Source organism: Penicillium hispanicum (assembly GCF_028827665.1).
Source record: "Penicillium hispanicum strain IBT 35686 chromosome Unknown utg000008l_segment0_segment0, whole genome shotgun sequence".
Taxonomy (NCBI): Eukaryota; Fungi; Ascomycota; class Eurotiomycetes; order Eurotiales; family Aspergillaceae; genus Penicillium; species Penicillium hispanicum.
In genome coordinates, this window is record NW_026623200.1 from 1,701,827 (window position 1) to 1,715,449 (window position 13,623).

General features: G+C 54.9%; 6 protein-coding genes across 6 annotated transcripts; 4 read left to right on the forward strand and 2 right to left on the reverse strand.

Moving 5' to 3' along the window:
* Window positions 1-1,478: 1,478 nt before the first annotated feature.
* On the forward strand, window positions 1,479-3,800 carry N7459_009483 (CCR4-Not complex 3'-5'-exoribonuclease subunit Ccr4; the record flags this gene model as incomplete). Its single annotated transcript, XM_056948651.1, has 1 exon — window positions 1,479-3,800. The coding sequence occupies one exon, from the start codon at window positions 1,479-1,481 to the stop codon at window positions 3,798-3,800; it is 2,322 nt and encodes a 773-aa protein (XP_056795876.1).
* An 819-nt stretch (window positions 3,801-4,619) lies between these two features.
* Window positions 4,620-5,933, forward strand: N7459_009484 (acylglycerol lipase; the record flags this gene model as incomplete). The annotated part of the gene is made up of 4 exons (XM_056948652.1): window positions 4,620-4,685; window positions 4,839-4,893; window positions 4,962-5,031; window positions 5,114-5,933. 4 exons carry the CDS (start codon window positions 4,620-4,622, stop codon window positions 5,931-5,933), a joined length of 1,011 nt encoding a protein of 336 aa, XP_056795877.1.
* A 175-nt stretch (window positions 5,934-6,108) lies between these two features.
* Window positions 6,109-7,591, reverse strand: N7459_009485 (tRNA (adenine-N(1)-)-methyltransferase; the record flags this gene model as incomplete). Its single annotated transcript, XM_056948653.1, has 4 exons — window positions 6,109-7,104; window positions 7,162-7,232; window positions 7,317-7,430; window positions 7,483-7,591. The coding sequence occupies 4 exons, from the start codon at window positions 7,589-7,591 to the stop codon at window positions 6,109-6,111; spliced, it is 1,290 nt and encodes a 429-aa protein (XP_056795878.1).
* Window positions 7,592-7,848: 257 nt separating this feature from the next.
* N7459_009486 (putative Phosphoserine phosphatase) lies at window positions 7,849-8,912 on the forward strand (the record flags this gene model as incomplete). Its single annotated transcript, XM_056948654.1, has 4 exons — window positions 7,849-7,959; window positions 8,054-8,130; window positions 8,192-8,494; window positions 8,567-8,912. 4 exons carry the CDS (start codon window positions 7,849-7,851, stop codon window positions 8,910-8,912), a joined length of 837 nt encoding a protein of 278 aa, XP_056795879.1.
* Window positions 8,913-9,307: 395 nt separating this feature from the next.
* Window positions 9,308-11,091, forward strand: N7459_009487 (metallophosphoesterase family protein; the record flags this gene model as incomplete). The annotated part of the gene is made up of 3 exons (XM_056948655.1): window positions 9,308-9,322; window positions 9,392-10,767; window positions 10,827-11,091. 3 exons carry the CDS (start codon window positions 9,308-9,310, stop codon window positions 11,089-11,091), a joined length of 1,656 nt encoding a protein of 551 aa, XP_056795880.1.
* Window positions 11,092-11,380: 289 nt separating this feature from the next.
* N7459_009488 (FAD-dependent oxidoreductase) lies at window positions 11,381-12,758 on the reverse strand (the record flags this gene model as incomplete). The annotated part of the gene is made up of 3 exons (XM_056948656.1): window positions 11,381-11,837; window positions 11,907-12,292; window positions 12,495-12,758. 3 exons carry the CDS (start codon window positions 12,756-12,758, stop codon window positions 11,381-11,383), a joined length of 1,107 nt encoding a protein of 368 aa, XP_056795881.1.
* Window positions 12,759-13,623: the final 865 nt, after the last annotated feature.

Consider the following 13,623-nt stretch of genomic DNA (forward strand, 5'->3'; position numbering starts at 1 on the left):
AGTCATGGTCATATGCCTGCGGTTCCTAAATTTGGGTTGGGGTTGGGGTCGATAGTGTTGTTGAATAACTTCGTTGGTTTCCCCCGAGGCCCATTTAGTCTTTAGTCGAACTCGCGGATTGGGCGGGCGACTGCATACTTATCCACCCAAGGCCAGTTGGCCTGGCCGTAGTACTAGAAGTGCGCCAGATAGTCTATGCACCCCCCCCCAAATCCAGGATGGAGGATCCTTGGAGCAATCCCTCCATCGTTGGTGTGAGAGTTGGAGACACTGATAAAACAACCCCGATGGCCTTATTCACGCTCTATAGTTAGTTGCTGCTACCGTGTACTACTTGTACTCTGCACAGATCCATCATTGTCAGATCTATCCTGGCCAGTACACGTAAGCATAAAGATCCTGCACTCTCTTTCATAGAAGAACCTGTTCCATGGGTAGCAATGGTGGATTAGTGGTCTTTGATGATATACGTGGTCTTCCTACCTTATATTGCGAGGTGCGACACAATTTCGATCTCAGCATGCCGATCAACACATCCATGTTCTAAACAGTTGTCCCAAGCACCTAATCCCATACTTTTCTCTTTATAAATCTGTTTGGGCAATAATTGGACCACCTTTAAGTGGTGAAAGATCACATCATCGCATTGCCGGTTCATTATCACATCTTTTTTTTTGGTTCATATAGTAGGCTCGCTGCCGCAACTTCTCTTTATCGATATTGACGTGAGTTGCACAGTCCCCTCCAAAGATGCAGCATCCCAGAGACTCCTGCTCCAGGGAATTGATCCAGATGCGCTGCCCAAAGCGCTCAAGCCACCTTTGTGGGGAAACCGTAGGATATGCCTCCTATATATATTTCACACACAGCAACCAGAACGAGAAGCTCATCTCATATTGGACTCAGTGCAGTGTGGACAGTGACGGCAGTCTCTCATCGCCCAGGGAGGGAAGAATCCCGATGGGAGGCGGTCTTGGCAATCATATCCGGACAAGTCACATCACGTGATCCACTCCCGCCTTCGATGCAAACCACCCATCAAGACTGTCATCTCGTCTCAAGCCTGCTCCCGTCGCCTTTTCCGAGAGACAATTGTACAGATTACCCTGATCTGAGTGACATAATCTGCTCTGAGGTTCCTGCTGACCCTGGGATCTCCCGCGATCTGCTAGATTGTGACCCTGCGTGCCTCTGACTCTTCCGCCCGCCCTCCGCCCTTAGGTATCGCTCGATCCCAACCGCTCCAAGGAACCGCGAGCCTCCCCCCCACCCTGCCAGGTCTCGCTGGTCACCCACTCCCAACTTGTGCTTTTCTAGACGGGGTGGTTCCGCCTGCGGACTCTATGTGGAAGAAGAGACGAGACCGTGTCCGATCCTCCTCACCTCTCCTCACCTCTTCCACGCCGAACCTAGCGCCGCCCGCCCGCCCCCCGGTGATTGACCAGGGAAAACAGCAACGGTCTCGTCTGCCCCGTTAAATGGCAGATGGTACCTACAGGTTCCAGCAGCCTGGGGCCGGGCAGTTCTTCTTCCAAACTCAACCACAGCAGCATCAACACCCACGGCACGCGATTCCAAACGGGACCAATTCTCCGGGTCGACTAAAGCTCAATCACGACACCCCATCTCCTTCTCGATCTCCCCCTGTAAACCAATCGGCCGCGCTGAACGCATTCGCCATGTATCAAGGCCATCAAGGACAGCATGTCATGATGAATGGCGGTCAGGCCCACCAGCGGTTTGGTATGCAGATCCCCAAGTTTCAATCGCAAAGTCACCACGCCCACCACACCCAGCAGGCGCACCACCATGCCCACCATGCGCAAGCTACACACTCTACTCTCACTCACCAACACAACTTCTCCGGCGGCGCACTAGCCACCACCACCCCTCACTTCACCCCGACCCACCTTCAGAACGGCGCCCATACTGCAGTAGACGACGACATGGACGACTCCATGAACGAGCACTGGCAGCAGCAGCTCCAGCTGGCGGCTGAGTCACGCCAGTCCATCTCACCCCACTACCATGCTCGCATCATGGCACAGCAGTCAAAGGGGATTCAGATCATGCCCAGCCAGACCGACACAACGGAGAGTGGGCACGATTCACGGCCGGGAGCAGCCGGCGGAAAATCAGCTTCCAGGCAAGGATGGAACGCGCTTGACTTTGGCGGCCAAGGATTGCGTGCGTTGACCACGTCCTTGTTCAGCTACCGCTTCCTTGAGAAGCTGTATCTCAGCCACAACAAGCTGAAGGCGCTCCCTTCGGCAATCGGTCAGCTGCGCCAGTTGACTCATCTTGACCTGTCTGGCAACGATCTGGCCGAGCTTCCTGAGGAGATTGGCATGCTCACCAAGCTCAAGACCCTCTATCTCTTTGACAACAACATCCGCACCCTCCCCTATGAGATGGGCTATCTTTATCGGTTGGACACGCTGGGTATCGAGGGCAACCCCCTCAATGACGTTTTCAAGTCTCAGATCATGAAGGATGGAACCAAGGCTCTGATTAAGTACTTGAAAGAGAGCATGCCAGGTAAGCTGCTTCTGTTTGCTCTGCATCGGTTCCCATCCCATCTAGCTAACCTTGGCGTTCTTCGCTCTTCAGTCCACCTGCCCCCACCAGATCGAGACTGGGTTATCCTTGACGAGACTGCAAACTCGAATAACAGCCCCACCGAAAAGATTACCGTCCTTTCCTACAACACCCTCTGCGACTCCTCTGCCACTCAAACCCAATACGGCTACACACCTTCCCGCGTTCTCTCTTGGCAATTCCGTCGCGAACTCATCCTTAACGAATTACGATCGCACAGTTCGGACATTGTTTGCCTTCAGGAGGTCGACCAAGGCAGCTACAACAATTTCTTCCGGGAACAACTCGCCTACAACGACTACAAGGGCGTCTATTGGCCCCGTGGTCGTGCAATGGGCATGCAGGAGGAAGACGCGAAGACCGTGGACGGCTGCGCAACTTTCTTCAAAGGAAGCAAGTACATCCTGCTGGATAAGCAGTTGATTAATTTCGGTCAAACGGCTGTGCGGCGGCCTGATGCCAAGGGCCAGGACGATATCTACAACCGCTTGTGGCAGAAAGATCACATTGCAGTTGTAATCTTCCTGGAGAACCGGCAAACGGGTGCGCGCTTCATGGTCGTGAATGCTCATCTCTACTGGGACCCGGCGTTTAAAGATGTCAAGCTGATCCAGACTGCCATCCTCATGGAGGAAATCACCAGGCTGTCGGACAAGTACGCCAAATGGCCGGCATGCACCGACAAGACTGCATTCCGCTTCTCAGAGGCCGAGACTGGCTCCGAGAGTGCGCCCACCGTGGAGCCCGCGCCATCAATGGAGTACGCCAGCGGGGATCAAATCCCACTTCTCATGTGCGGTGATTTCAACTCCTCGCCCGGATCAGCGGCATACAATTTGATTGCCAACGGCCGGCTGCCCGAAGAGCATCCCGACCTGGAGAAACGACTCTACGGTAATCTGAGCAAGGTCGGCATGACGCATCCGTTTAAGCTGAAGTCGGCCTATGGCTGTATGGGGGAACTGAGCTTTACGAACTACACCCCGGACTTCAAGGATATCCTTGACTACGTGTGGTATTCGTCCAACACACTTCACGTGTCGGCGCTGCTCGGCAATGTGGACACGGAGTACCTGCGCCGGGTGCCTGGGTTCCCCAATTTTCATTTTCCTAGTGATCATGTCGCATTGTTTGCGGAGTTTACAGTTAAAGGGAAAAAGGGTAAGGTAGTGGAGGCGGATTTTGGCCCGCAACGACACTGACGGACGACTGGAGCATATCGAATCTTTGGGAGATGGGTGTTTGTGTAGTCGGTTTCTTCTGTGTTTTCTCGTTATCTCGGAATCTTTTGGGGCGGTGGGTAGCTTCACCTACTGTCTTCTATCTTGTTACATCGTCTCTTATCTCTTCGTTGTGTCTTTCTTCTCACCGTGATTATGAAGCTGTTTCTCCTTTCCCTCTCCTCTGTCCTCCTCCTTTTCCGCCTTGCTCGTCCTTGTCCTATCTCTTGTACTTTGCTTGCCGAAGTGCCTGCGCCAGTCCGAACTGGTCCTCGCCCTCGGTGATTCTTGGAAAGTAGTCTACGGCGTGGCAGTCTGGCTTTTGTTATTCTCTCTCCCTCTGCTGTTCTCCTTCACCTTCACGTCACACGTTGGGTTTTCCCGGTATCTCGGTTTCCATCTCAACTAATCTCTAACGTCATCTGAGACGGCTTCACGACGCTTAGGGGGGGTTGGTGTTCAGGTGGAACAGGTGGCCGCAGGGCTCTCGAGGTTGCTCTTTGTTATTGCCTGGCGATGGGCGTTCTTTGATTCATGTACTTTGTTCTGCCGTGCCTTCGATTCAGTCGAGAATAGAGCGTGGCTTGTCTTATCTGCTTCTGTCGTCCGTAGACCTCCCTGCCAGACAGACCTGAAGGTCGCTGTAGATGTGTTTTGTATCCTGGTCGTGAGTATCTCACTAGGTCTCGGTACTTCGCGTGTTTGGACCCCGTATCACATGTTATCCCATGTCTAGGATGACGGGTCGTCCATAATAGTTTCACACCTAACTACTCAGTAGTTCTGACTTCATCGTGCGCCATGTCGGTCCAAGAAGGCACCCATACGCTCCCTGACGGGGTCCAGCTATACACCAAAACTTGGAAGGTGAGTAGATTGCCGTCTGCTGGATAGATATAGGGAGCAGCAAGACTGGATAGAAAACCAAGCTGCCTCCGCGTCCTCGGCGATGTATCTGGATTGAACTCTGTTTCCAAAGGAAAGCTATGATGGAAGTCCAAAGCTGATGCACTCTCCTAGCCCCATACACCCCCTCGGGCGATTCTGGCATTCGTGCATGGCTTCAGCGACCACTGTGAGACCTTATTCCATCGAGTATCGAGACATGATGTCCAGCCGACGCAGCTAACGATCTAACGACAGGCAATGCATATCCCGAGCTATTCTCGGCCCTCGCCTCGTCCGCCATTGAAGTCAGGGCTTTTGACCAGCGGTACGTCCCATCCACCATGTCCACGCTTCTATATCCCTCTCACCCGCAACACCTCCGCTAACCACCATCTCCCCTGCCCCAGAGGCTGTGGCCGCACAGTCCAACACCCCCAAGACCGCGGCAACATGGGCCCAACCTCACAGGTCCTTGCCGACATCCACTCCTTCCTCCTCGCCATCCCGCAACACACCACCCCGCTCTTCCTCATGGGCCACAGCATGGGCGGCGGCGAAGCCCTCACCTACGCCCTCCACCCAGCCTCGCCGTACCACGGCCAGCCCGACACCCCGCATCGCCCGATCCAGCTGGCCGGCGTCCTCGCCTACGCCCCCCTCATCGCCCTAGCCCCAACCACGCAACCCTCCCAGCTCACCGTACGATCCGGCCGGCTGGCCGCACGCATCCTGCCGCGCTGGCAGCGCGCCTCCCCCGTCGACACCACCCTCCTCTCGCGCGACGCGCAGGCCGTCGCCGCGTTCGCCGCAGACCCGCTGAACCACGACCTCGGCACGCTGGAGAGCCTGGCCGCGATGCTGGACCGCGGCGCGTGGCTGCAGCGCGTCACGGCCGCGGACTACCGCGCGGCCGGGCTGGTGCCGCTGTGGTTTGCGCATGGCGACACGGATCGGGTGACCAGCTGCGCGGCGACGAGGCGGCTCGCGGGTGTTTTGCGGGGGGCCGGCGATGTCACGTTCGTTTCGTATGGGGGCGCGTATCATGTTTTGCATGCGGAGCTGCCGGAGGTCAAGGCGCGGTTTACGCGGGATTTGGTCGGGTGGGTGCTTGCTCGAGCGCCGGGGTTGGGTGAGGCGGGGGTGGTCGGTGGCGGGCAGGTGTGTCGTAGGATTGGTGAGGTGGGTAACGGGATTGGAGATGCGAGGGATGGTAAGGCTAAACTGTGAGGTGTTGATTGCAATCTGGCAGGCTTTTGATATTATGCAGTAGCTTGCGCTCTATAGTACAATGGTTGGAGGACGTTTCTATCGGGGGCCGTGTTAGTGTACAGATGAGTTGCAAATGGAATGGGATATGAGTCTAGGGAGGGGTATGAGATGGGTTGATGTGGAAAGAAGCGTGTTATTGTGAGGATCGATCTTCGATCCGCCGCCAGATGCCGACGAAGCCTCCGCCCACGGTGCGTAGGCCAACCTTTGGCCGGCAGACCATGACCAGATCTTCTTCTTTGGATGGCTCTTCGTGGCTAGGGGCATCCGCGCTCTCAGAGCCACTCGAAGGTGTTTCATCCGAATCTGCAGCCGGATTGGGTCCTTCAGTCTCAGATGATGCACCCCAAGACGAGGGGTCGGCTCCGGACTTTTTGACTGCGAGACGCACATCCCACTGTCGGCCACTGGTCAGCCCAGCGCCAAGCTCAACAACTCTGTCTTGAACGAAAGGCAGTCGCAGCTTGCGGATGAGCTTCACACAATCGCCAATCTGTGTGATGCTCGGCATGAAAACAACCAGAAAGCCGTCCCGCCGGAGAATGGGGACAACATGCGGGATCCGAAGATGTGCAGACGGCATGTCCAGAATAACGTGTGAGAGGAAAGGCTCGACCGGGCTTTGTCCAGTCAATGAAGACAGAACGCCTGGCTTCGCCCGCCGCCTCTTCTGCTCTGCGATCCAGTTTTCCACTGGACCTACGTAGAAATCGACGTCGCCAGCATAGATTCCGCGGCGGAAGCCTCGGACGTTCTTCTCAGCTAGGGCAGAGAACTTTGACGAGACGTCCACAGTGTGGATGACCGCATTGCGCTGTGCGCGCCATGCATCCCATTGCTGCTGGGTGGTGTCGGCATTCACTGAGCCTTGATAGTCCTCTGTCCATTTCGAGTCTTCCTCTCCGGGCCTTTCGCCTCGGTCTTCGAGAAATTGAATCTGTGATTGTGACGGTCGAGGTGGCGGGGTCGTGTTGGCGGCATGAATGGCGCGTGCCAGGTGCAAGGTCAGAGATCCATGTCCGGTTCCAGACTCGAGAATTTCCAATGGAGGTTGTGCTTCTCCGGCGGCGGGAGTATTAACGTGGATGTCGAGGAGGGAGACGATTAGATTGCCGTCATGCGAGTAGATCTACTAGTATGAGCAGCTGTTCTCTGAGTTTCTGGATGGCGGAGTCGAGCCGCATACCGGCGTGACGAGGCGAGGAGTCAAGGCAACGTATTCCTCCAATGTGGGGAGGCTCAATCGCAGGTCGGGGCCTGCTCAGTCATTAGTTGTATGATCGAAAAGAATCTGGAAGGCGTTGTTGCCTTTGTGTGTCTGGACAGCATCCCAAATCCGACTTCCAATGATGCGATCATGCTCCACATAGCCCCGGCGGAGATGCGTCTTGTCGCCCCTTTTCAATGGCTTGGATAGCGAGGGCTGCTTGGTTTGCAACACGACCCGGTCGCCCTCTGCGCGGCGTGGTTAGCTCCGCGGTGCAAAGGAGTTCGATAACAGGCGCACCTCGAAAGACAGAGAAATCGGTGTCAATGGCGCGGGCGTGAGACCGAGGAGCCACAGCCGGAGGCGTCAAGCCCAGGACTCGCCGCAGCGAATGCAGTAGCCGCGCCATCCAGGAGCTTCACGGCACGAAGATCAAATGGCCTGGGGGAAAATCACCTTGCGCGCTGAGCCAACAGTTTTGCCTCGTTCAGCGTATCCACTCGCCCCACCGTCCCCGGTCCCCCTCGTTCTGCTTCTTCACCGGGGAACCGTCGATTTCCTCCCTGCGTTGCTCACTGTACCTGTCTCCGAGATATCTATAGACTTGACCCGGGACGTCTACGCCATCCGGACTCTTGGATTCCCAAATATTTTTATTCTGTCACAATGGGGTCTACCGAGCTGCCATACATGGTGACCAAGCCCAAGGCGATCTTTTTCACCGATTTTGACGGCACCATCACCGTCGACGATAGTAAGTCCCTCGACTTTGTGATGGTAAAGAATCGAAGCTCATACCTGCAGGCAATGACTTTATGGTTCGTATCGTGCACGCTATAAAGCATCTCTCCCCAGTTGACCTTGAATGCAGATCGACAACCTTGGCTTTGGCCGTGAGAAGCGCCGCGCGCTGAATGACCAGGTCCTTGAAGAACGACTGGGCTTCCGGTAAGCACGATAGACAGCGATCCTGCGGAAGACATATTCTGATCACCCTCGGTCTCTCTAGGGACGCGTTCCGCGAAATGCTCGAGAGCATCAAGACCCCGTACAATGAATGTATCGAGACACTGCTCAAGAACATGAAGCTGGACCCATACTTTGAAGAGTTCTACAACTGGGCTGGAGAGAACAATGTCCCCATTGTCATCCTGTCCTCGGGCATGCGCCCGATCATCAGCGCTCTGCTGGAGCGGTTCCTAGGCCACGAGCCTCGCAGCCATCTTACGATTGTCTCTAACGAGGTGGTTAGCCGCGATGGCAAGGATATCAACAGCGAGGGTGGCTGGCAGATCAAGTACCACGACGAGAGGTAAGTTATTGCGAATCTGGCGCAGTGCCCATTGCCGTCACACCAGCTGTGCTCACAATGCTCGGTTTCTAGCCACTTCGGCCATGACAAGTCTCTGGAGATCAAGCCGTACGCTGCGCTGCCGGATGGCGAGCGTCCGACTCTTCTCTATGCTGGGGACGGCGTGTCCGACCTGTCGGCCGCCGCGGAGACCAATCTATTGTTCGCCAAGAAGGGCAAAGGTAATTCCCCATTGGCGCCGATGCCATTCTCGCCGAGTCAGACTGACACCGTCGCAGACCTGGTGACCTTCTGCGAGCGCAGGGGTATGCCGTACACGACCTTTGAGAACTGGTCCACCATTCTCTCCACCACGCAAGATATCCTCAGCGGAAAGGTGTCGCCCAGCGAGGTGGCCAGGGCACACCAGGGGGTCTAAAGAGAAGGGAACACGTAAACAGGCGAAGTGTCGGGGAGCACGATGGATGTCAAGAGTGTACACAGACACGAATTTAGAATAATTAGAACCCTAGATGATTGGTAATTGCACGCGCCAATAGAGATGAATCCATCATGACGAGGAAACGGACAGTCTTCAGGAGTCGAAAAGTGACCGCCTTCCGGGTCCAAGCGTCAACACTCGGCCTGGTTCCCCCCTCAAAACAACCTTCTTCCCTCATCGTTCTTCCCTGGTCCCATGGCTTTATGAGTTGTCTGAATTTGCCGTCCTCTCTTGACCTGGATCGCAGTACCCTGATCTTCGTGGGTGGCACCATGCGACAGTGCGCATCCCATCTCTTCTCGAAGTCCTTGCCAGGGTGATTTAGTTTCATCATGGCTCGCCGGCTCGTAAGACCCGACCCTCGGTTTCTTTGACGTGATTGACAAGCTAACGTGAGGATTCTCGGTCGCTTGCAGGTACGAGCGGGTTTGCAGCTCGGCTTGCTCACCACATTCATTCTCCTCGTGGTTTTATTTCTCGATAATCGATTCAGTGTCCTTCCCACATCCATTCATGGCCACCTTCCAACGCACTACGCCGGCTATGTGATCACCGATGTCACAGTCACCAAATGCTCATCGATCAATCCCTTCCTCAACTGCAAGCTGGACCCGGATGTCTGGCACCGCGTCGAGAAGGACTTGTACCTACGCTCGGGCTGGACCTCAAGTTCCTATATCCAAGTTCAGAGGAAGAAAGAGGAGGAGTTAGGTCCAGACGATAAGGTCGTCATTGATCTGAAGATCAGTCGCCTCACACCGCCATCTGAACACAGCGGCGGGGGTGAACTCGAGGCTTGGGAGCCGCGACCGGGTGGCATTTGGCTTAAACGCACGGCCGCACGCCACGCGAGCGATTCCGAGAATGCGGTGACATATATTGATGTGCTCTTCGGTGCAGATGCGGTGGACCCTCGTCCCAATTGGGAAGTCAAAGATACCCCTTTGTTGTTGGATGGTTGGACAGAAAGATTGGAGACTCGTCTCAGCATTCGACGGGGCAACCCGACCAAGAACAAGAAGCCTGTTCCTCGAATCAACGAGAATGGCAAATTCAAGGTGATGCAATTGGCAGATATTCACATGAGCACGGGCTTGGGCCTTTGCCGTGACCCTGTGCCAGCCGAGTCCGTACCTGGACAGAAGTGCGAAGCCGATCCTCGAACCTTGGAATTCATCGAGCGCCTCCTCGACGAAGAGAAGCCGGACATGGTCATTTTCACTGGTGACCAGGTGAACGGCGAAACTTCTCCTGATGCTCAGAGTGCCTTGTTCAAGTCTGTGAAACTGGTGGTCGATCGCAAGATCCCCTACGCAGCCATATTTGGCAACCACGATGACGAAGGTGATCTAAAAAGAGAACAGCTTATGGCCATCTACGAGGAACTGCCTTATTCTCTCTCCGCAGCTGGCCCCGAAGATATTGATGGGGTCGGCAACTATATTGTCGAAGTTCTCGACCGCGGCAAGAGCACAAACTCTGCCCTCACATTCTATCTCCTTGACACTCACTCCTACTCCCCCGATGAGCGTCAGTTCCGGGGCTACGACTGGATAAAGCCTAGTCAAATTCGCTGGTTCAAGAACACCGCTCAGAGCTTAAGAAGAAAGCACCAAGAATATTCCCACATTCACATGAACGTGGCATTCATCCACATCCCTCTGCCTGAATATCGGAGCAGTGGCAAATATTGGCATGGGCAGTGGTCTGAAGCCCCAACAGCGCCTGGTTTCAATTCCGGCTTTAAGGATGCCCTCGAGGAGGAGGGCGTCCTCTTTGCTAGCTGTGGACAGTAAGTAGCCTCATTCAAGGTCATCCACATCCTGTTTCTAGTTGCTAACTCTTCCTCAGCGACCATGTGAATGACTACTGCATGCTTGAGCAAGACTCCAATAACAAGCCTTCTCTCTGGATGTGCTACGGTGGTGGTGCTGGGCTAGGTGGTTATGGCGGCTACGACAACTACGTGCGCCGTATACGCTTCTTCGATTTTGATATGGGCCCCGGCCGCGTCACGACATATAAACGCCTGGAATGGGGTCAAACCGAAGCTAAAATCGACGAGATGATGATTGTCGATGGCGGTGCTGTCAAAGGCCCGAGTGAAGCATCTTGACCAGGATTTCTGACACTCTCCCTTCTCTCTTCTCTATCGCCGTCTCCTTTTTCGAAATGCGGGGAAATGCGCTCGTCATACTATCATTCCCAATGCTGGTGACATTCTCCTTTCCATTCGCCCTCTGTACATAAATCTCTGTTTTCCCCTGCCTGCAAAGGGCCGGCGTCCGTAGGGTGTCCATCTCTTACTGAATATTTTATCATTTCTCTGCATTTTCAAACAGTGATGGCATTTTTTTGTCTCGTCTACTACAACAGTAAATCATGCATTGATTGTCCACCTTGACTCACCACCATTTCTCATAGAAGATTCGCTGTGCCCCATTCTCCCCAAGCATAGCCTGCAGTGTGCGCACCGTCTCATCCGTCATGGCCGGTGGCCCACAGACGTAGCAAACGCTATCCTGGGGGTCATTCTTGCCATCACCTCCCACAACAGCGGACCGAAGGTCATCATCATTGATCCTTCTGCGCTGGATCCTCAAGTCATGGACACGGTCCATTGAGGCGCTAGATTGATCATTCGTCAGAAACAAATCCAGAGAAATGCGCAGCCGGCGCGAGTGCACCTGCGAGCGCATAATCTGACGCAGCCGCGGAAGAAACAGAATCTGGTCGAGGGGCGAGCTTGAAATCACCGCATCATGTCCCTGCGGCAGGCGTGTAGAGTACAGGAAAGAGATATTCAGTCGGTGCGCATCTTGTGTTTCAGTGTTTAGATGGGAGAGAATGGAGATGAGTGGGCTAAGTGGATGTCAGCGTTTCTCGACCTTGAGCATCCCCCTCGTTGACGCTGCACGGTGTCACTCATACTTGATGCCAACGCCGCCGGCGATGAAGACTACATTCTTGATCTTGTGCGTATTGATCCCCGTGGGCGGCCAGACGAAGCTGCCGCCGACCCGGATGTTGAGCTCCTTGCCGAGGATCTCTTCCTTTGGTTTCCAGAGCCACGCGGCAGATGGATTCGCCGGCGAGTCCTGCACGGCTAGTTCGACGTACGGTGCTCGTCCTTGTGGCAGGGCTGATGGTTCGGCAGTGTCACCGTCTAGCGGCTCTGCTTGGGGCTCAGGCAATGGCAGCAATTGTGCATCTGCCGGGGTGGAGGTGATGGTGAAACCCCCGGCCTGAGCAATGGATGGAATATGGACATCGAGCCATTGGCCTGGCATAAATGTGAACGGTTGGCTCTCTTCATCCTGGAGAATGAGTCGTAAGCAAAGATGTATGTATTTACGTAGTATCGGTCAGCGATGTCTTCAAGGGATGATTGGTTATTGCGTCGGAGCATATAAATTTAAGCGATGCGACGCGCACCCAATCACACCCCGATTTCGGAGGAATCAGGTACGTTGTAAAAAGAACATCCTTGAATTAGAGCAAAGGGAGGCATAAGCATACGGGATTCTCCTGGGACGGAATGGCTAGTTGCAGCAGCCGGACGGAGGGGTTAACCTGGTCCACATGCGACAGACGCACAGGATACAGCCGGTTTTGCCGGGGCTCTGCGGCTGTGCGCAGCTCATGGGGAATTGAGTCTTCGCGCTGTGAACTCATTTGGCAGCGTGCTGTGCCTGATAGGAACTGTATTCTCGGCGGCGAGAGCCGGGGAAGGTGAAGCGCGGGTCGCTGGATTCGTTGGCGCAGCAGGTGGAAACCCCTCATCGGATCACAGCGCTACAGGATGCGATAGTGCAGTAGGGCGGATGAGAGACAGCACGGCCGCTAGTAGTGAGTAATGGAGTAAGCACCTCTCTGTAGGTAGTGATGATTCCGTGAATATCGTATGTTGAGACTTGGATGTTGTAAAGTTGACTCTGTTCCGACCACATGACTTGCTCTTTACACTTCCATCTACACATCTTCATCTGGTTATCAACATCCTGATGGGCTTTTCACCGACCATCGAATCAACAGTGGATCTGATTTCAGTCGCTCTCTAACACCTACACTACCTGTCTCGACGCTAATGCGGACGACGATCCCGCGAGTGATGAAAGTCGTCGACCGGAGTACCAGCTGCATGGAATGTCACAGAGGCACCAACTTGACTTCCCCACCACGGCGTGTCGCCGCTGCTCCTTGCCATGCAAAAGCAGAGAACGAGTCTCCATCCTGCTGAGCTGCTCGGTGATGCGGAGCGCTCGTGCAGATCCGCCACCCCATCACACAGGCTAGTGTGTGACGACCGGCAGGCCAATTCCCATCCTCGGCGCCTCATTGGTGCGCGGCCCTAACTGGGTGCTTGCACTGGCGCTTTGCCGCCATCAAGCATTGGTCAGATGCAAGCCCGGGAAACAGACCAGGACTCTGCACTCATCTTCCCTGCTGATTCGTGCCCCTCTCTGCACACGAGCGATGGGCGACTGAAGCGTCGGCGGCCCGGGAGGTCTCGAGCTCATATCTAACGCCCGTCTTCCGGATCGCCCAAACTTGTGCTGTTCTATTTTCTGACTCTCCCGGTGCGAAGCTCCAAGCCTTTTCGGTGTTTTACATGCGAAGGACTGGATGTCATAGCCAGCAGGACTGG